At 41.4% G+C, this 23,779-nt stretch overlaps 1 protein-coding gene across 1 annotated transcript in view; it reads right to left on the minus strand.

Moving 5' to 3' along the window:
• The window catches only part of RCOR1 (REST corepressor 1), a gene marked incomplete at its 5' end in the record, with an annotated part of 119,018 nt that overhangs the window by 20,468 nt on the left and 74,771 nt on the right, over nucleotides 1-23,779 (minus strand). Inside the window, 4 exons of the mRNA XM_082649564.1 lie at nucleotides 528-646; nucleotides 1,657-1,818; nucleotides 3,289-3,341; nucleotides 21,926-22,009. Coding sequence (XP_082505690.1) covers nucleotides 528-646; nucleotides 1,657-1,818; nucleotides 3,289-3,341; nucleotides 21,926-22,009 — 418 coding nt within the window. The remainder of the gene's footprint in view (nucleotides 1-527; nucleotides 647-1,656; nucleotides 1,819-3,288; nucleotides 3,342-21,925; nucleotides 22,010-23,779) is intronic.

Raw genomic sequence — 23,779 nt, forward strand, 5'->3', positions numbered from 1 at the left:
GAGGGCGTGATGGTTAAGGTGCGTCCTATGCACTAAGCTGTCCTTAAAACTAACCTCCTTATTGAGAAGTCATAGAGTGTCCCCCTCTCACTCACTCACACACACAAACTGGTAAAAAAGGAAGAAGGAGATCTAAACTGTAGATTTTAACATGCCGAACATAAAGACGTCACCTGAACCCTGCAGAAGCACACCAAGTAAATTTCAACATAAGAAGAGATTCCTGTTTACCAAAAGAAGACACCCTTAAGGGGCACAAAGGAATGTGTTGGAAAGTTCACTCATTCAGAACAAAGTGTGCTGCCTGCAGAGCGGTGAGAAAAGACACCTTCAGAAGGTAGCACTCATGCATTAACACAGCTCATGAGCATGGAGCTGAAGAATATTTGTGTATGTTCTGGTTCCACCAGGAAGGAACTGCGGGAAATCCGGTCCCTCTACCTTTCCTTTGTGTACCCCCCAGCGCTTAGAAATGCCGGTGCAAAGATCTCCAAAGGGCTGAGACACCACCCCGCGTGCATACTGACCTTTCCTCCCGCTCCCGTTTCTGCTTCCGAGCGTGGCGATCCATCACGCTGGTTTTAGTCCTCGTCTTCTTCCAGGAGTAGTAAAATTTCACCAGGCTTGCTATAGATTTATCAGGAAGCTAAATATAAAAAACGAGTTGGCTTAGATTTAAAGCTAATCTTTAAAAATCAAATGTGTGTAGATATATTTCATAAGGATCACTCTCATGTATTCAGAAATGTCCTAAGTCACAGCCATTTTTCCCTGAATTCACAGAAGAACTCTCATCGATACATTTTCAAATTACTGAAGTTTGACTGTAAGTGAAACTTAGCCCATGAAAGACTGCAGTCAGCTTAAGATGAATCAGAGTTTTCACACGACTACAGCTTCTAACATAACTTCTAGGTTATTTTTTTAAAAATTCATTTTAGCACTAATGTAACCGTCAGTAAGCTTTCACAGTAGGAGTCCACCAAATACCTTTCTAGAAGTGACAGGTCAGCAAAACTCCCCAGGGAGACAGGGGCCCCATGATGTTTGGCCTCATCCACCATCAGAGACCCTTTCTATCAGAACACTCTGGGGGGACTTCCCAGGTGGCACAGTGGTTAAGAATCCACCTGCCAATGCAGGGGACATGGGTTCAATCCCTGGTCCAGGAAGATCCCACATGCCACGGAGCAACTAAGCCCGCGCACCGCAACTACTGAGCCCACGCGCCGCAACTACTGAAGCCCGCGCACCTAGAGCCCGTGCTCTACAACAAGAGAAGCCACTGCAAAATGAGAAGCCCGCGCACTGCAACGAAGAGGAGCCCCTGCTCGCTGCAACTAGAGAGAAAGCCCGCGTGCAGCAATGAAGACCCAATGCAGCCAAAAAAAAAAAAGGACACTCAGGGTCGTCCCGACAAGAGGGGTGGGGTGGGGTGGGCTGAGGTACAGCTGTCAAGCTGGGAGGTGCTAGGGAATAGCTCACTCTTGTAATGTGAAGCCGCTCACGCACCCAGCAGCTTGCAGTGAGCCGCTTTATTAAGAACGGGAACACTCATGCTGGAGGATGACAGCCCTACCCCTCAGGTACACTGCGGGGCGGGGGGGGGGGGGGGGGGTTGGGGGGGGCACACAGCGAATGGTCTCACCTACTCACCATTTGTTGGATTCTATGAAAAGTTTTCCCGTGAAAACTAAAGGCTTGCTCAAATAAGACTTTATCTTCCACAGTCCACTCATCTGGGAAGGGGGTAAAGTTGGGCAAATCAGCCAATGATTTTTCAATATTATGCTTATGCCAAAAGAGCATCCCAAGAGCCTAGAAAAACAGTATCAGTGAAATTTTTAGACCAACAACATGACTGACATGACTGAAACATTAAAGTGGAAATGAGGCTGGCACAAGAAGAGCAAGTATTTCTTCATACCCAGACAAATTCACAAATGGCGAACCCACATACACTGCTAAGTGGCAGACGCTGATCCGTGCCCTTCTGTACACTAACTCATTTGTCTCGAGCCCTATGAGATAAGTTCCATTATTCTCAATTCTCAAGTTGGAATATGGAGGCCCTGAGAAATTCAGTAACTTGCCAATGGTCACAGCTAGTAAACAGCAGAAGCAGTGGGACTCTGGAATCTGTGCTCGTACAGGGTCACACTCTAAAGCCACTGGATATGAAGGAGAAAGTAACTCAAAAAGCACACAATTGTTTGTTATTCTTTTGCCAAAAAATTTCAAATCTAAAGAGTTTTCTCCAGCTCAGAAAGGAAAAAAAATACAAATGGGTAAGGAACAAATTAGAAACAAGAGAATTCAGGAATACTTTCCAAAGAAAACTCCCTGTACGTCAATTTTAAAGTGGAAATGATCATACTTTTGAAGACCAAAATCCTTAAAAATTCATACAAGTGTAATCAGCAATCATCCAATAATAATTACACTTTCTAAATAGAAAAAAAATCGATGATTTTCTGAGGAGCTTTGTGAAGTTCGTACGTAGGGTCTGGAGAGAGAAGCACACACTTCTTGCTTGAAAGATTCTGGAACTACTTTACTGTAATTGGTCTTCCTGACAGTTCTACCAGGGTAGAATGGCTAAACGTAAGGCCAGGGCTAAAAGAAAGGGTCCAAGTCTACAGAACCAGAATCAGTGGTATCCTCAGGCATTAGGGTAAATGAAAAATTTTGGTAATTTACAGGCTGTAAAATCTAGATCAGTACAAAGGAAAGCACTAATCCAATTTAATGGGATTACCTAAAAGAATCGTAATTAGAAATAAGGCTGAAATAAGATATCATCACACTTTGGGAGAAAAATTAATCTTGTGGATTTCTCATTAATTGGCTCCAAACAATTTTTTAAAAACCTTAGTCAAATTTTACAACCAGAAAGTGATTCAAAGCAATTAATATTAAAACAGGTTTGAGTAGGTTTGAGTGTGACACCATGAGTCAGGAAAAAAACCATCACACAACCACAAGAATGATAAACAAATCCCATATTCAAATACGAAAGCATTATGCCCAAGTATCCAGCACCTAAGAGCCACTGCTCCCCTAAACAGTGCAGACTGGCAGGAACACATACATGCTTTTCCAATCAAAGGGTCTTCTACCACTCATCTCAAGCAGTAAAAAAGGGGACTAGAGCCTTGTATAATACTGCTAGTGACTACAAAGAAAGGCTAATGAGCAAACAGTGCTACCGAACACAGAGAATAGAAAAAAATTAACAGGTCAACTATAAACCCCATTTGTAACAACAAAAGAACACCATGCCATTACCTGTTCCATGTTGTACCCATGCTTCTCTTTGGCAATGGCAATGTATTCATCCACTGAAAAAGAAGACAAGAGGCCGGTAAACAAACTGAGGGACAGGGCGTAGTCTACGGGCACCAGAACTGACATTGACGTATATGTATTTCAGGCCGGCCATGCACAAGAATAAAAATAAAGACTAGACAGGAACAAAATAGAGCTGAATAATATGATCTCATTATGGATCTTACATATATAAATCCCACAGAGAAATGGCTGAAAAAATACTCACAGTACTTATTTCTGGATGGTGAGATTATAATTCTGTTTTTGTTTTAAACAAGGTTCTACTTAAATTTTCTATGATAAATATTACTTTGGTACTTTGAAAAATAATTATTTAGAAATAAAAAGAAATATTAAATAGGGGTTTGCTTTTAAGTCTAAGCTGAGGTTGAAGAACAAGCAACCCACTTTTATGTTAAAAAAAATCTGAGATAAATTACATGCACCACCGCCTAGTATTTGCTCTCCAACTCCCAAACAAGGGGGCTAATGCCAGCTCTCAAGCACTAAGGAGACACCCAGGAAAACTAACAGCCTCAAGCCCCAGAGGCTGCCACCCCCAGTGACAAACCTCCCTCCTCTCCACGCTTTCTAGCCTTTCTTCCAGAAAAATACGAGACTACCAATCAACAGCACTTCTTTATTCATGTATGACTTTTCTTCATAAACTACAAAAATAATACAAGCTTGAAAATCAAATAGCACAGAATTGTATGAAACAAACACTAAATCCTACTAGCCCCTATTGCCCTTCCCTCAAAACTCACTCTCCAGGTGCAATGACCAGACTTAGAGTTGAGAAAATAAGGCTGAGTGTTACAGCAGACACCTAATAAAAGTCAGTGCTTCTAAGTTTCAGAATGCTATTCAATTCTATCACAACCATCCTTCCTAATTTTGGTATAACTGACAACTAACTAGGAAAAAGAAATCAATTTTGAAAAAGAATTCAAACTCATTAGCATATATTCTAATATAAGGGGAAAATTTTTTCCACTGACAAGAGTCAATTAAGACACTAATTTTCTATTTTCTTTTTTACATCTAAAATACTCACAAACTGACTGGTTACTCCACTCAGAAGAGAGTAAAATTCCAATTTACCTGAGAGTCAGTGAATGATAAAGGCCCTTGTTTGTTCCAAAAGTTGACACTGGTGATTTTTATTTATTTTTAAAATATTCATTCATTCATTCATTTTGTTGTGCCAGGTCTTAGGCACATGGGCTCCTTGGTTGCTGCCAGTGTGCTCCTTAGTTGTGGCATGCAAACTCTTAGTTGCGGCATGCATGTGGGATCTAGTTCCCTGACCAGGGAGTGAACCTGGACCCCCTGCATGAGGAGTGCAGAGTCTTAACCACTGCACCACCAGGGAAGTCCCGCAACTGCTGATTTTTAAAATGGGGGCGTAAATATTCTGAAGTGTGTCCCTTGTTTTACTTCACAATAGGGTAGATTATGCCAAATAAGAGAAAATGCTCAAACGTTCAAAAAAAAAAAAAAGAAAAAAAGGGCTTCCCTGGTGGCACAGTGGTTGAGAGTCCGCCTGCCGATGCAGGGGACGCGGGTTCGTGCCCCGGTCCGGGAAGATCCCACATGCCGCGGAGCGGCTGGGCCCGTGAGCCATGGCCGCTGAGCCTGCGCGTCCGGAACCTGTGCTCGAGGCCACAACAGTGAGAGGCCTGCGTACAGCAAAAACAAACAAACAAACAAAAAAGTAAGGCTGCAGAGCGGGTGGCTGTGCACACCTGGCCGGAGATAACTCTTCTGAGAGGTGCCTAGATGCTGCCAGCGGCACCTAGAGCCCGGGGCTGGACCGCAGGTCAGAGGACAAAGACCAGGTAATGAGATGTGCTCAAGTCAAGAACACGTGAGAGAGGAAGAGAGAAAAACAGTGTACAGTGAACTGAGGGTCAACCCTGGAGGTCTGCTTTAAGGGTTCCTTCTTTTAATGAATATTTAGTGAACAAACAATAAACGAACCTCAAACTTCTGCTATATAATCTCAACTCTGCGCGCATACAGGTTTCCAGACGCTGTTATTCACCTTAGCTGAGTAAGCAATGTGTGACGTGTGCACACATTCAGTCATGTGATCACCAGTCAGTCAAATGATTTTCAAGCAAACAATGCACAGGCTGGACGCGATGCAGGAGGCCCTCGAGAGCCTGTCCTGCCCACAGCTCTCGCTCTCGGGGCAGAACCAGAATCTGCTACACCAGTAACAGGGTCCATTAAACCTGTCCCCATTGTCTCTTACCAGATTTACCTTAAAAATTACAAGGGAAACAAAAGCATTCTTTAGATGCTTTTTCTATTTTCATCTGTTCTTTTGTTTTAACACAAAAATTAGCTGGTCGTAGGGCCAGGAAAACAGACTAACACAGTGGATTCCAGCTGCTGCAGCTAAGGGTAAATGTAACATTTGCCACATTGTAAACTGCAAGGTGCTCTTATATGGTGGCTTTTCAAGTCACACATCTTTTAGGTTTTCTTGAAGACCACCCTGCGGACTCAAATCTAAAGCAAAGGAAGAACGCTGTCATAGCTACTTAAGTAAAGTCACCTGGTCTGTCTACCAGGCGCCTTGAAGGTGTGATGAAATAAGTTAATGTGTGGGGAGCCTTACAACTTGTAAAAGAATTACCATCTGATACCCACTAGCAAAAATACAATTTTTCATTCTTTTCGTTGCTCAATGTCCAATAAAGGTTAGACAAACATTTGCTGAATGAATGCTGGGGGACCTGCGATATGTACAATGTCAACATTTTCGGTTCTTTTTCTAGCAAGTTGAAAGGCAGCACGTATCATTAAAAAGCCTACAGATAACAAATGCTGGAGAGGGTGTTGAGAAAAGGGGACCCTCCTACACTGTTGGTGGGAATGTAAACTGGTGCAGCCACTGTGGAAAACAGCATGGAGGTTCCTTAAAAAACTAAAAATAGGGGCTTCCCTGGTGGCACAGTGGTTGAGAGTCCGCCTGCCGAGGCAGGGTACACGGGTTCGTGCCCCGGTCTGGGAAGATCCCACATGCCGCGGAGCGGCTGGGCCCGTGAGCCATGGCCACTGAGCCTGTGGGTCCGGAGCCTGTGTTCCGCAATGGGAGAGGCCACAGCGGTGAGAGGCCTGCATACCGCAAAAAACAAAACAAAAACAAAAACTAAAAATTGAGCTACCCATATGATCCAGCAATCCCACTCCTGGGCATATATCTGGAAAAGATATATGCACCCCAATGTTCACAGCAGCACTATTTACAATAGCCAAGACATGGGAACAACCCAAGTGCTCATTAACAGATGACTGGCTTAAGAAGATGGGGTGTATTTATACAATGGAGTATTATTCAACCATGAAAAAGAATGAAATATTGCCATTTGCAGCAACATGGATGGACCTAGAGATTATCATACTAAGTGAAGTAAGTTGGACAGAGAAAGACCAATATCTGACATCACGCATCCATGGAATCTAAAAAATAATACAAATCAATTTATATACAAAACAGAAACAGACTCATACTTATGGTTATTACCAAAGTGGAAAGGGGGAGGGGTAGATAAATTAGGGGTATGGGATTAACAGATCCAAACTACTATACATAAAATAGGCAACAAAGATTTACTGTATAGCACAGGGAACTATAGTCAATATCTTGTATAACCTTGTAATGGAAAATAATCTAAAAATATATATATGTAAAAAACTGAATCACTTTGCTGTTCACCTGAAACTAACACAATACTGTAAATCAACTGTACCTCAATTTAAAAAGAAAGGAAGGAAGGGAGGGAGGGAGGGAGGGAGGGAGGGAGGGAGAGGGGAGGGGGAGGGGAGGGAGGGGAGGGGGAGGGGAGGGGGAGGGGAGGGGGAGGGGAGGGGCGGGGGGAGGGGAGGGGGGAGGGGAGGGGAGGGGAGGGGGAGGGGAGGGGGGAGGGGAGGGGAGGGGAGGGGGAGGGGAGGGGGAGGGGAGGGGGGAGGGGAGGGGAGGGGGGAGGGGAGGGGGGAGGGGAGGGGAGGGGGGAGGGGGGAGGGGAGGGGAGGGGAGGGGAGGGGAGGGGAGGGGGAGGGGGAGGAAGAAAGAAAAGAAAGAAAGTTGGGAGGGAGGCAGGGAGGAGGAAAGGCAGCACAGGTCAGGTGTGGGGTAAGAAAGACTCAGGTCAGATCTTGGCTCTGTCTCTTGATAAAACGAGTTCAGAGCTAGCGGTGCCTGGCGCATAGTAAGCCCCATATTTGAGACTGTGTTACCCTTAGCAACTTCCTAAACCTTCGTAGGAAGTTGCTCTCCCCGGAAAAGCTGGGTTATAGCACCTGACTGAAAACTACAGCACAGCAGGAACCCCTCCTCTCCCCTCCTCCTCACACAATGTTTCGGACTAGAGTTAATTCAGAATACAGCCATTGGCACAAACAATGCTGCGGACAGGGCTTGTCTCTCACTACCTTCCCACCCTGTATAGTCCCCAGCCCTCGTTCCCTTTCATCATCAGAGGGCATGGCCACCCATCACAGTTTCTGGACTCCCGATGCCCTCCCCATCACCTGCCTGACACAGCCTGCCAGGAACTATGGGTAGGTCATGAAGAAAATGGAAAGTGTACATTTTTCAAAACCTCCTGTGCGCTTTCCTTAAGCAAAAGTGAGCTTTCAACCTAAGAAAACAAAATCCACTCCCAACTGCCCTGTCTGTGGACAAAAGATGAAACAGGAAGGGAAGCAAGAGAAGTACAAGCTGCCTGAGACAAAGAAAGCCGGGGTCCGTGGGGTCATTTCCAACACTTTCTTTTATCTGGCAACAGTAATCTTGACTTTGCCTGTAGAAGACTGAAGGTTAACCAGAGTCCATCCCAATCTGGGGCGAGGAGCCACTGCGGGCAGAGTCACTGAATGAGCTGTGATCAGGACATCCCAAGGTCCCTGGCCCGGGCATCTGCACCCACCAGCCTTCCCCAGGGCACAGGCCAGAAGCATGTGTTTCTTGTGCAGCTTAGCTAACAGTCTAATCCGTCGTCAGCAGCAGAAGAATCAGACACAGAGTTAAGTGTACTCTGCTTTAAAAACAATTTAAAAAGAAATAATGCAATGTTTTTAAAAACTTGAAAACTCCTATAGGAACAACCAGGGAGAACTGTCTCATCTTAAATTATGATGGATAAAGACACCTGCACCACTCTGATCCTTTAAGAAGTACACGGACTATACAAACCACGGCTTTTTTTGACAAGACCTTACCATTATGGAAAGCATAGGTGAATGAATTATGTTTTCGGGGTAACATCACTTAAAGGAAGAAGGTGTGAGGGACTTCCCTGGTTGTGCAGTGGTTAGGAATCCGCCTGCCAATGCAGGGGACACGGGTTCGAGCCCTAGTCTGGAAAGATCCCACATGCTGCGGAGCAACTACGCCCACGAGCCACAACTACTGAGCCCGTGCCACACTACTGAAGCCTGTGCGCCTAGAGCCTGTGCTCCACAACGGGAGAAGCCACCGCAATGAGAAGCCCGCGCACCTCAATGAAGAGTAGCCCCCGCTCGCCACAACTAGAGAGAGAACCCGTGGGCAGCAATGAAGACCCAATGAGGCCATAAATAAATAAATAAACAAGTAAACGTATTTATTTTTAAAAAGGTAGGATGTGTGAGATTCATCAAAAAAATGTACAAAATTCATACGGCTCAGTCAAACGTTTATTGAACTACCCTTACTATGCACTGAACGCTGCACTAAGTAGGCCAAAATACAAAAGAAAAATGATCTACTGCAGTAGCTTGAAACAACACACAGGTGGCAGAGGAGAACATAAATACACAAAATAACAGTAGATGCAGGATAATGTGAGAATGCAAAATACTCAGTAACTAGTGACGGCGATGATGATAACTCAAGGAAAGCTTCCTAAAGATTCAACAGCTATACTGACTATAAGAGTCACTAACATTTGAGAATTTACTATGTTCGGGCCACTGCTCTAAGCTCTCTACCAGGATTATCTTTTTAATCCTCTCCGATAATTCTATTATCACTCCCATTGACAAACGAAGAAACTGAGGCGCAGAGAAGTTAGACCATTTGGGCAGGGTCACACAGCTGGTAAGTAGCAGTGCTAGGACTCATGTACACCGAGTGTCTGGCCCCAGGACCCATGGCGTTAAAAACTCCGTTCACTATCCCATCTCTTGAGTAAGGGAGACCGGGGGGTGGGGGGGGTGGGGAAGGGCATGTCAGATAAGAACAGTCTCCACGGTAGAGAGAACTGAGCAAGGCACATCAACATGATCTATTCAGTTTGAATGAAGTTAAGAAAACAGAACTGTGGCTGATGAAGGAAGGGACAGAAACTGAGGGTAACAGGCAAATGGCTGCCTCCTGCGAGGCTTCATTGGTTTCTATATTCATGTTTTAACCCAATGACCTAAATGCTCCCAGTACCATTAGTAAGAATCTCAAATTCAATTGCAAAAAGGGGAAGAATGCAGATGAAAACTGCCCCCTTAACCTTAACTCACCCTTTCCTCCCCAGATACTGCAGCGATTTGGAATACCTTGTGATCTTGCATAGTCTATGCAGAGCAAGAGGCTGACACCGTAAGGTGTGCTGAGGACAAAGCCACAGCCTTAATACAGCTTTTTAAAATTTTTACCATCATAACATTTACAGTAGCTTTAGGTGCTGCAAAGGAAATACGGTACCAATTTCTCTCTCGTAACTCAAAATGAGCATGCTAAGTTTTCTTCAAGAATATGGTAACAAATATCGTGGTACCTCTTTTTATTATTAAATAAGAAATGAATTATCACTGTAACTCGCTGAGAATCAAAATGAGCTTAAATCATTTAGGTAGAGCAACTGTGCCACCTGGTGGGCACAAACATTACTACAGCTAATATTTCAGTGATCCCTCTGAATATCTTGAGGTGGGGGATAGAGGGCTTAAGAAATAAGCCACAGTCTCAGCCAGAGCACAATGTAATGTAATGAACCAGCCCTTCCTAGTCAATGATGAAACACATCTTCTTCATGACAATGCTATTTCGTAATGTAGTTTTGTTAAAATCCCACTCTAGAGAAAAAGCTCCTCCCACCCTCCGGCACCCCAGTAAATACTACAAAATCCAGCCCAGTCTCAGAGACAATCTGATCAAGTGGAAATAAGAAATATGAATACTAAGCCATACACGCTGAAATTCAGCTTCTGGCATCCGTTCCTACCTAATCCACCCAGGATCAACGTACACAACTCTGAAAAAGTCCTACCCCTGACTCTGTGCCACAGTTTCCTCATCACGTAAGAATGGATTGACCCTTATGTCTTCCAGGGCTAAGATTTTAAGAGTAATTTTTAAAACATCTAAATGTTAAATTTAAACGTTTTTTGTGTACTGCATTAAACATTTTTTCCAAGAAAAGGATAAGAGCATCCCTCCCCCTTTACTCTAGTATTCATACATTTGTGTATTCTCCAGAAAGGCATACGCAGAATCTCCCATATTTTAAAAACTGATCATCACTAGAATGAATGACATTTAGTTGTGACTAATCAAAACAATAACCACCTTTTTCCTTAAAAATGCCCAAAGTCTACGGTAAAGAGTAAGATCAACGCAGTGACACACTATCCTCTTGCATCTCTGTCACACCAAGTCAACTTACTTGATGACTGAGTCCCTCACAGCAGGCAGCCGTGCACTCAGAATAATCTTGTTTGCTGTTCTGTGCTTTGCTTTGCGTACATGAGCTGAAGGAAGGAACCATGCTCACAAGGTCTGCATCTCCCTCAACTGAGGCAACATTCCCTGACATTAAAAGAGGGGGAAAAAGGGCTTCCCTGGTGGCTCAGTGGTTGAGAGTCCGCCTGCCGATGCAGGGGACACGGGTTCGTGCCCCGGTACGGGAGGATCCCGCATGCCGCGGAGCGGCTGGGCCCATGAGCCATGGCCGCTGAGCCTGCGCGTCCAGAGCCTGTGCTCCGCAACGGGAGAGGCCACAACAGTGAGAGGCCTGCGTACCGCAAAAAAAAAAAAGGGGGGGGGGGAAGACTAACAGTTGTTTCACCTATAACCTCATAGTGGACTATAGTGGAAAGAGCCCTAGACCATGAGTCAAAGTCCTTAGTTTCCATCAGGAACTTGCAGGCTAAGCCCATTTCATCACTTGTAAAATAATAAGTATTCTATAAATACTTTGTATAAAAATACACATATATAAATATATATACACATACAAATGCTTTGTATACTTTGTATAAAAATAAAAAATAGAAGAGTCGAAATATACAGATGAAAAGTATTAAAATTCCTTCATAAACACTTGTGAGATTCAACCAGAAGGAAGGGATGCAGCAGTTTACAACCACAGAATTAGTTTAGCAAGAGAACCTGCCCAGTCCTTGAACTCCGTCCATCAGAGCTGTGCTCCAATTCAACAGTTCCTAATCCTGTCTGCTAAGAATCATCTGACAAACGTCTTTAAAATACTGACTCTTGGGCTCCACCCTGTTTTGTAAATGTATGTGTACACGCATGTATGTGTGTTCATGTTTATGTCTGTATATATGTGTGTGTATGGATGTGTATGTATACTTTATGCATAGAGTTTTTAGTAAAGTATGATGTGTGTAGAGAGAAGCACTTATATAAGGGTACAGCAAGGTGAATTCTCAGAAAATGAATACACTTAGATCACGGAAAGAATCTAACACACTCTTGATGTTTTTGGTTTGTTTTTACAATGCTCCCAGGTGATTATGATGGGCCAGTTTTGAGAATCAATGAATTAGAGCATAAAGTTAATGTGTAAAGACCATTCCCTATTTTAATGTGATAAAAACCCTCTCAATGAACACAAAATTTTAAGGTTTTGGCATTTAAAAGAATACGACAATATCAGAACCACAGAACTGAGAAGAAATGTTCCTGCTATATAAAATAAGGTTTTTGAATTTGTGAGTTGTGAATTTCAATCACGCAAAAAAACCCCTCCTGCTTGTGGGGTTCTGAGCAGGGGAGGAAGGAGGTGGTCAGAAGAAGGGTTTGAAAGTCTGTAAATCCTAGTGACTCCCTATAACTTGTATACAAACCTCACTTCATAGGGACATTTGTCCTTTAACCCTGCCTCTTCCAAACTCTATATACAATGCTCCTCCCTCCAGTACAATCCATCTGTATACAAGACACTGGAAAGAGGGATCCTAAAAGAGACTCAAGTGGCCAAGGGAAACTCAGAGGGAGGCTAGGTTACAGGAAGGTGACAAAAGGCTCTGCCCATCACAAACTTTAGACAAGTCCCTTCTCTGTGGGCCTGGTTTCTTCAGCTCTAGTAACAAAAGCTAGACTGCACAGTGGGATAGTGAGATCACGGGGGGCATGTCTGTTGGGAGGCGGCAGGTATTCCCACGCCGATGCTTGAATCTCGTGGGGGAGGGGGAGCTTCTTCATCCACTAAAGAAATCTAAGCTTTCAAAGTAGGCTGCAGAAGAGTGATATTTTATAATAAACTAATCTGTTTTACATTTAATTATTCCCCACTGATTTCTATACATCTTTTAGGCCTACTGTGTGCCCGGTACTGCTTATATATCCATGATTAAAAAGGAGAGTCTCTGCCTTCATAGAACTCACAGCCTGGCCAGAGAGAGAAATAATTCCACAAGTAATTAATTCCAATTGTCATAAGTGCCAGAGAAAAAGAACTATGAATGCACTTAACTGGGAAACGTGACCTGCAGAACCCAGGATGGCTTTCTTTTCTGCTGGAAAAGGACATTATAAATTCCTGCTTACTCATATGTTATTTATAGTAGGGGAAAAAATTGAAAAAATATAAATGTCCAAGAATAGGGACATGGTTAAGTAAATTAAGCTATTTGATGGGATATTATTCAGGACCAAACCTCAGTGTAACTTTTAATCATAGGAAAACTAAAATTGGAAAACTATTATATTAGTATGATCCATTTGTGCTTAAAATCAGAGTATATACACAAGCTCAGAGAAAAGACACGAAAGCAAAATTTTAGTAGTGGTTATAGCCAATGTAATGAGATGAAGAAATTACAGGCTACTTTTAATAATAAAAACAAGCTTGTACGTATACTCGTAATTACTTTTCTGAACCATTTGAGAGTGTCATATAATATATGCTGAGTATTACTCTTAAATACTCAGCATATATTTTCTAAGAGTAGTGCTCTTATGTAATGACAGAACAGTAAATTTAACACTGAAACAATACTTTAATCTGTATTCCGATCTGGCCAACCAACCCAAAATGTGCTTTACATCTGCTAAAGAATTTTAAAGTAAATCCCAGTTATTTCATATATATATATATATATATATATATATATATATATATATATATATATATATATGTATATATCAGTATTCATCTTTTTAAAAATGTGGATATAGTTTTTGCAGAACCATAATGTCATTATCACACCTAACAAAAATAGCAAAATTCCCTGGTATGAGAAACAAAGCCATACTCACTGGATAGTCTAAAATGCAGAAGTCCAACAATAACAAACATGGGAGAGAACACTGAGCAAGTAAGTTGTGTGTTTCACTGGTAGCAGTATAAACCAGCTTGACCACTTTGGAAAATAATTTGGCATTGATCTAAATATCTATATTCCAAATAGATATCAGAAATCAGTCAAAGAATGTTCCCAGTAGTAATAGTTGGCAGTAATAAAAAACTGAGATGTCCATTGTGAACAGAAAGGATAAATAAATTACAACTTAACAAACCGAAAAATTTTAAGTTTAAAAGGATGAAGATAAGACACACTGATATGACTGAAGGGTAAGGGAGGACTAACGGAGGGCTCCCACTATCGTTTATAAATTCAGCTCTTTGTCTCTTCTAATAAGTTTTACACATTTTAGTTAACTCTAGAGCACTTAAAAGAATAAAAACGATTTTTAAAAAGTAGTTTTCACACCCTGAAAAACATCACAAACTGCAAACCCCCGATAGCCATTTATTTATAAATGGCTGAAAACCAAGGCCAGTATTAGCTTACCTGACCCCTCCCTGACTCACTCCGGTCCCAGACCTAACAGGTGCGAATTCTAAGTGCACTCTTCCCTCTTGTCAACGCACTCATACCTTACCAGGGCAGTTTTCCAACAGACTGTAAGCTACACGTGGGCAGACTTATCAGATCGTTCGTTCTTGTATTCCTCCAGGACCTGACACATAAACAATCACTCAAATATTTACTGAGTAAATAAATGGACACCACAAGGTGAGTGGCAAAGAAGAAAATGTTAGAGGGCTCCAAGTGACCCGAGTTACAGAACAAATAGCCAAAAGGCCTATTTTCGCAAACCTCCACACAAGGAGTGTCCACACCCCATCATCTTCTCATTGGACAAGTATTGATCCACCACATGCCAAGAGAGGACTGACAGAGAGCTGAACAAACATACCAAGTTCCTCTGCTCGTTCATTTTAGTACAGAGGAGGGACATAAAGTAAGTAATACTACGCCAGGTGATGACAAATGGAATGAAGGAAACGAAGATAAGGCAGTAGTGGTCTCTGTCTCTACTTTGTAGTGTAGTCAGGAAGGGCCCCCTCCTAGTGACCAGGAGAAACTGAGGGAGAGAACGCCATGCGGACATGTGGGAGAAGAGTGATCCAGACAAAGGGAACGGAAAAGGCTCTGGACAGCGTGCTCGGGATGAGTTCCAGAGGGCAGAAGTGGGGTCAGACTACCGAGAGCCTTGTGGCAACTGTCAGGTCTTTTGACTTCAATCTGCAGTGAGTTAGAAAGTCCTGAATATAGACTCCCAACATTTACTATATATTTCTATGAAAGTTTAGACATTCACTACATACCTGTGAAGATCTCACTCACCATATAATCTTGAAAATGTGTACTGAAGTCAAATGACTTAATGCAGAAACAACTTTTGCAAATACTGCAGGTCTAAGAAGGGTTCTCATTCCAAGAAAGCTAAAACTTATTTTAAAATCTCTAATTTGACTTGCCTTTTGACACAATTTTAAATTCTATATGTCTATCATGTTATATGTGTTATTTTTTTTCCTTTAAAGTTAATAGTTCTGCCAGCCTAAAAAAGAAAAAAGCCTTCCAGCTCGGTTGTCTTTGGCATAGCTAATGATTTCCATCTTTGTCTACTTTAACACTGAGACCAGTGCTTCGTACCATTGTTCCAGTTTCTCCTCATTTTTATAAAATAAAAACAAAGAGCAATCAATCACTTAAATAACTGCAAAAGTAATGATTATACATAACCTATACAATATGTAATGTATAAATGAGCAAAACCATCTGTTTTACTGATTCCCAATAGCCAAAAGCGACCTCGCTAACTTCTACGCCCAAGGCAACCGCAGCCGAGTCTAAGGTACCTGCTTCTTCAGGAAACTATCAACAGTGTGCAGGGCTGTGTACTGGCGTCCCCCTTCCAGTTCCAATTCACCTCTTTCAAGCCCTACCTTAAAAAGAATCAAACAATAAAAAAATCATCCTCAGATTACTCCCTTTCTTAACCTGTCCTCTCTTCTAAAACTCCCTTCTAAGAATTCTCCCAGGCCACAGTTTTGTATTACATTTGACCATACATGCTTTGATAAACTTTTTTGTTTTCCTAAAAACAGTAAAGTGAAACAGACTGGGAATAAGATCTGGCCTAACTCTCTATATATGTCAAAGAAGACAAGACTACCTACTAAAATAACCTTGTGAAATTTCTTGCAACTAACATGTCCACTTTGTTCTGCTAACTTTCAAGTGCTTCTCTTACACAAAGCCCAAACCTTGGGTGGGTCTATGTATAAGGGTAGGGACCAGAGGGGAATGTGAAGAGTACACTGCACTGCACCCAGGGCAGCAGGATCCCACTGAGAGAAGACTGCCCTAAAGCCATTAGGGGCAAGCAAGGTGGACATCTAGGGTGCAGACCAAGTGAGACGAGGAGGGAGGACAGCCTGGAATAGGGTGGGGAGGGTGTCCACAGGTGAGAGGAGAGGACGGCATCCAGGTAGGAGGGCAGCAGTACACATCTCAACGGGGACTTGGGGAGCAGACCATCCAGGAGATGATATCCTATCACAGAAACAGAGTGCCTAGTAGGTATGTCAATGAAAATGTGGGGAATAAACGGTGAAACAATGCAGATGACCTAGATGTAAGAAGTATCCCGCTTTAAAGGCATGTGAAGGCCACCTGGACCACGCAGCTAACCCACACTCCTCTCATCTCATTTCCTTTGAGCACTCCCAACATTGACGTTTTGACTTCCTAAATCTCCATCAAGCCTCCCTTTAACAGCAATGGCCCAGAGAGGCATCAACATCCCTCCCCTGCAAGTGCACCAGCAGGTACCGCCTCTAGCCCCAGCTCTCTTCTAAATCACAGGGCCGTCAAGAGCTTTCTAATGTGCACAATACTGCTTCTAGCTAAAAATCCCTCCAAAATCCTCATCCCTTTAAGAACTGGGCCTGTCTTTCCAGCTTCATTGCTTCTCACTTCCCCAGGGACAATGTGCGTCACAGCCCAGCAGGTCTCTAAATGCTGTGCAAACGCCAACGCTATCTCCTCTTCTTAGAGCGCATGTGTGCCCCTCATCCAGCCAGTGCACTTACTCCTTCCTCATCGTCCTACCCAAATGCCATCTGTTTCCATTGCTTGTTTCTACCTAGGAAAACAGAGTGCTTTCTGCTGGGTCCCAAGGGGCGCGTCCAAATACTAAGAGTACACAGGAGATGCCTGATGCTAAAATAATGTAAGAATCAGCTGCCCTCTCTTCCAATTAGTGAGCGTTTTTCAGTCTCTCTCACTGTGTGTCCAACCTCCAGATTCCACCACATGATTTAACCTTCATTCACACCTTTGTCCCCTTAGTATCATGTCATCATTTAATCATGTAATTTTCCACAATAATTTTTATAATACTATCTAAATCCTATTGTTCTCATCTGTGCTACCTGGAATTATTTACATTTCCTCTACATGAAATATGTCTCTACAAGGCACATTTTTTCTGGGCATACTCCAAAGGTCGTATCTCTCCTTAAGGAAGTTTTACTTAGACACAGCCCAGAGCAACTTATGTAGTACCAGTAATGCTTTAAGTATTTTGGTTTATTAAATCAAACAGTACACCAAGGCAGATGTGTGTAATAAATGCAGTCTGGAGACCAGAGATCTAGCCCAAACTTGGCTACTAACTAGCTGAGGGACCTTAAGCATTTGACCTAACTTCTCTAGACCTCAATTTTTCACAACTAAGAAGAAACAGTTGGACTAAAGGAAATACATACAAATTATCTGTTTACACGTTCACTTCCCCCTTCTTTCTCCATTAGAATATAAACTTCCTGAATCCCTCAGTCCTGGTACACTACCAGGCACACAAAACTGCTCAATAAAAATGCGAATGAGGGCTTCCCTGGTGGCGCAGTGGTTGAGAGTCCGCCTGCCGATGCAGGGGACACGGGTTCGTGCCCTGGTCTGGGAGGATCCCACATGCCGCGGAGTAGGTGGGCCCGTGAGCCATGGCCGCTGAGCCTGCGCGTCAGGAGCCTGTGCTCCGCAACGGGAGAGGCCACAGCAGTGAGAGGCCCGCGTACCGCAAAAAAAAAAAAAAATCTGAATGAAACCAATTCTCACTAAATAAACCCAAATTCAATATAACCCTAATTGAGATACATTTGGAGGAAAATTTGTTTAAAAATAAATAAATAAATAAAAAGAAAAGACTAAATTATGGTGGACCCATACTTGGTAGTTTAAAACTAGGTAATTGTATTGTGTTGGCCAAAAAGTTTGTTTGGGGTTTTCCATAACATGGTACAGAAAAATCTGAATGATCTTTTTGGCCAATTCAATAAATGTATTCAAACAGAACAAAGTCCCACATGTGTTGTTAACAGCAAATTGCTAAACAGCTCATATATGTGATTTAAAAGTCATCTACTTATTAAGATATATAAAAATATTAGGAGAAGTATATATATTGTAAATAGTGACTATAAGAGGGCTTTTTTTAAAAGAAGGTTATTTATTTATTCATTCACTCATTCATCATTCAATCATTTATTTATTTATGGCTGCGTTGGGTCTTCATTGCTGTGAGCAGGCTTTCTCTAGTTGTGTCGAGCAGGGGCTACTCTTCGTTGAGTTGCGGAGCACGGGCTCTAGGCACGCGGGCTTCAGTAGTTGTGACACACGGGCTCAGTAGTTGTGGCTTGCGGGCTCAGTAGTTGTGGCTCACGGGCTTAGTTGCTCCGCGGCATGCGGGATCTTCCCGGACCAGGGCTCAAACCCATGTCCCCTGCGTTGGCAGGCGGATTCTTAACCACTGCACCACCAGGGAAGTCCCAAGAAGGCTTTCTTTAATTGTCTACATTATACATTCTATATTGTTTGAAATTTCTACAACAGTATTTATTTCTATAACCACAAAATAATTTTGTAAACTTGCAGTAACCCTAAGAGGCAGAACTCTAAACATTTACTTGAGAGGAACGAAACCAACCCAGGAAAAGCCAGAGATCTACAGACATCCTTACACATCGGTACATCTACTAGAAGTCTACAGATGTCCCAAATCTCCTATTTCTACATCAAGTCAGAATCAATTGTTGGACAACCAAGACTTCCACATTCTTTCAAAATAAATTAGAAAGGCAAGTAGAAAATACTACTTTTTTGTCTATGTACTGGGAGGGAGAGAAGCTGAGGGGGAAATGATAGATGGCAAAGAGAACAAATTATGTATACTTGTCCCCAGTGACACTATGGCCACATTTCAAGGCATAACTACGATTAGACTACTCGTCAAAGAATATGATTCCCAAAGCTCCACAAATGGAACCTAACTCACATCAACAACTGTGTTCACATCCTCACACTGGAGTAGTTAAGCAAACTCTCATCGATCCACAATTCCATTCCGAGGGATGTATCTTAAGAAAATACTAAAAACACAACAATAACAACAAAAGAGAACAAAGCTCTGATTCCGTTTTTCACCACCGCCTTCTTTTACAATAGCAACAATTAGAAACAACCTAAATTTTCAATAGAAGAATGCTTAAATACACTGATACATCCATTAAACATTATTTTAAATATTTACAAGGGGTTTAGCAAGGTAACGAATGCTTAGGTCATTGTTCAGGAAGACAATACACACTCACATACATAGAAATACCAACATCTCACTTATAAAAATATGCACAGAGGAAAAAAAGGGATTGGGAAAACATCCAAAATGTTTAACAGTTATCTCTGGGTAATGAAATAATGGATGAACTGTTTCTTCTTTATATTTTTCTGTGCCTTCTGAACTTTCAACAATATATAAATGTTACTTTTAGATTGGTTTTAAGAGTTTAAAGTTTTAATCAATACTGTCAGGACTTACATTAAAACTGCAAATTTATTTTAGGCAATACCATTGCTTAAAAATCTATTAACTTCTCATATTCTGTTCTTTTCTTGCAGGTCTAGGAAAATTAAGATAATATTAAAATTAAATTCTGACTCCCAAGATTCCAAAGGTAACACATTAACAGCAAGAGGTACTAATACAATCTTCACTGTAATGACAGCAGGAAGTGACTGAAATGAAGAGAGGACTGAGACCTGACGAACTCGACCTGAGGGACACGTTTAGAGCATAAGCCAGGGTGAAGAGTCAGCAAACCTGGATACTACTGGCTCCACCACTGACTCTTTGTGTTAGTTTCACAACCTCTTTGGATTGTGGAATGCCACCTGTAAAATGGGGACAAAAACGTCTTCTTGGTTTACAGTAGAGACTGAATGATATAGGAACATGGAAAGCATTTTAGTACAGTGCTCAACAAATGCTCACTATTTTTAATATTCAGTTCCAGGCACCATAATTGAAGATGGGCACCATGACCAAACGGAATCTATCCAGGAGTACAACAGAGACGAAAAAGACCCCAAAATCAGGCCATCTGAAAACACTTGAGGCAACCAGGCAGGTTTAACTTGAACTGGGACAGCAAAGAAGGTAGGAGAACTGAACACCTAAAAGACTCATAAGGAAGCAGACTTATTTAACAGAGTTCAGGAAAACAAAGCTTTAAAAATTACACAGATGCAGATTTTCAGCTGTTAGAAGGAACAACATGTTCAAAAATGGAATAGATTGCTTTTTTAAGTGCAAATCCTCAAAGGGAAAAAACAAACAGGAAATACTTAAAAGCTCTTCCCCGGCACAGTAAAGGCATCAGAATTGCCAATATACTTCCTTTTGCTATTCTGTTCTCCATTATAAACTCATCAAGCAGCAGGCTGGCAAAATTAAGATACTATGAAAATCAGATTAGACTGAGATTATTTTATTCTTGCTAAATTAAGCATTACTAAGAGTAGTTGAATTTCCTGTGTTCCATGGAAGGTACTGTATTTTTAAAAAGGGTCCTTCTTGGTCAAAATCAAATGTTTCTTGACCATCCGAGCTCTTTGCACCTTAATGCAAACATGAATGTTAAATATATAAGAGGAGGATATTTAATATGCATCATCTCTAACCCTTACTTGACAGTGGAAACCTGTTAACACCTACTTTAATACTGCAAAACACAATCTGGAAAATCCTGATCAAAGCCTGAGAGTTCCGGCCTTTATTCACAACTTATGTTTCCTGGCCAACATTTACCACTGAAGGCTTTCTAAGCCCTACCACATTTTAGAGCATTGATTCTTATCCTATTTGTGTCAAAGAGCCCTTTAAAAATCCAATTTTCTGCAGGAAAACGTACATGCACCAAAAAAAGTTTGCCTGTGATTCACGAGTTCACAAATGGCCGTAAATTCCATCCATGGACCACCCACCCCCACCACTGAAAAATTCTCGAAAGGGGGAATTTATTTTTTCTTCTCTCTTTAAAGTTATGAAGAAAACAAAAACTTTGAAAATGACAAAGACTTACGGCAATATATCAAATATAAAATTATTCTTGCACGGTATCACCTGAGCAGAGGGGACAAAAAACTGAAAAAGCAAACTCTGAAAATACAATTAATCTTTCTAATAACTCTAGGACCCCTACCGGCCCCCCAAAAAGAAAACCCAAAGTAGCTCAGAATATTCATTCTAACAAAAATGTAAACACAAAACAAAGAGCCAATTCAAAAGTTCTACTTCTAGCTAGGATGAAGTCTTACAGTATAAAACCTTTTTCCAGTAACATACATTTGCCCTTTGTAATCCTTCCAATTAGAGATTTGTTAAACTCCTCATCTTTATATCAATAAATCTATAAATTCCCAGCTGAAGGAGTTATATACTACATTATAATTTTCTTTCCGCTCTGAACCCTTCCTCCTAGTTACTTCAGAATATTAGCTGGTACAGCATTTTGAATAAAAAGTAGATTATGAAACCACAGCTTAAGAATCTTTAAATCACTATGACAGGCCACAATAAAGAACACACTTTCAAATTCTTCAAAATTTTACTTTAAAAAGGTAAAATAAATGTAATATATAGAGAGATTTTTACCTACAAAGGTAACTTTAGAAGTTTGCAGTAAATAAGAAAGGTGGAAAATAAAAGTGCTCTAAAACTTACATTTTGCTTCTGATAGATTCTGATTAGGTGACCAGACCAGCATGCCAAGATTGTCTCGTTCTTGACTGCGTCTTGCTACTTTGGCTTGGTAGAAATAAAAAAAGAAAATTCTTATTATAATTTAACAGACATAAGAAGCGACAATTAATACCACCACTCTGCAGGGATCGAACCCACGTCCCCCGCATTGGAAGGCGGATGCTTTACCACTGAACCACCAGGGAAGTCCCACAAATTAAGTTTTTCAACACATTAACATGGTATCTCTCTCCATTTATTTAGATTCTCTTTAACTTAGCACCATCAACACAATGTTGAATAGAAGTGGTGAGAGCAGATCCATTCCTGTATTGTTTTGAGTCAAACGAAAGATACTGTATAATTTCATCTGTAATTATGACTGTGTATATTTGTAAAAGAAAAAGGATAAAACCCCACAAACTATTCGTAATACATCTAAATTAATGTCTTTAATTATAATAAAATATTCATTTATGTATAAATTTTCAAAAAACCACACCACTCTGGTCTTCTTTAGACCTCGGAAGATGATGTTATCACCCCCCCTCGACTGGAGTCGGCCCCAGTGGAACCCGCACATTTAACACAGGGTGAGGGTGTGGGTGGGGAGGCTCTGAATTTGCTGAAATATTTCTACTTTTAAGTCTTTTTCTACCTAACTTTTTACTTATTTCACAAACAGGTCATATGAGGTAGGTATGATTACTATTCTCACTTGCTAGGTGAGGAAACTAAACAGGTCATTAGTAGCCACTAGGAGGCAGACCTGGACCGACGTTAGGCAGGGTGGTTACAGGGCCCGAGGGTTTAGGCACCATACACTCTGCTGCTCTGCTCCCAGATGGGGACACACAAAAAGGAAGCTGCATGTGGCAAGCTGCTCAAATATTCTTTTAAACTACGAATTCTTCATGTGTGCTTTGAATAACCTTACCCTTCACTACCATTAGTGACTGGGTATTTTAGTGACTTGACAGCAGGAATCCAAAGATTCTTTTAACAACTTTAATAAAGAGTATCATTAAAAAGATTTAACCTGAAAGGAAACATCTGAAGTGCATTCAAATTCTTAAAATTCTGTGATACAAAACAGTAGGTCAAAAGGTTGACAAGTGCCGGGTGTTGAGTTGACTACTACTGGATTAACCACAAACAAGTCACATATTACACAGAGCCAATTAAAACGTTATCTTCCAAAGGTACAACAGACCGAAGAGAGAGGCTCACTAACCAGCCTTTGGACTGCTTAGACCCAAACTCATTCATCCTAAAGGCATTCTCTTTCTTGACCTTTTTTTTTTCCTTTAAACAAACTCCTCTGAAACACGATGAAAGTTATGGAATCTACTTCCAGAAAAAAAAATTCAACTAAACATAAACACACACACACACACACACCCCCCCCAATATAAACATACTTTTATAAAATTCATAAAGCCTGGTTTAAGAATTCCTGCTTTTATGAAATTGCCAGACCTTTTATTTAATCTTACCTTTTATTTAATTTTGTATATCAGTGTGTTCTAGATTTTATAAAGAAAGAATTTCTACACTTTTGCTCAAATCTGGGGGGCAGCTACTTTAAAGAAAAATGATGGAATGGTGGGAGGGGAAGACCCAAAGTGCGAACACTATGAATTAGGCAAGACTGAAGGTGGAATTTACATGCTGGGTGGGAACAGGTGTAATACACAGGAGGGAGACAGGAATATGATGAAAAGATGGGAGTGACTACCTTTGAGTACACACCTTTTTATACTGTTCTGACTTTTAGAACAATGTTAATGCCACACATAGTCTAAAAGTAAAATCAAGTCAACAAATACGTGTGTG

The sequence above is a fragment of the Grampus griseus genome (genome assembly GCF_964374135.1).
Source record: "Grampus griseus genome assembly, chromosome: 2".
In the NCBI taxonomy this organism is placed as follows: Eukaryota; Metazoa; Chordata; class Mammalia; order Artiodactyla; family Delphinidae; genus Grampus; species Grampus griseus.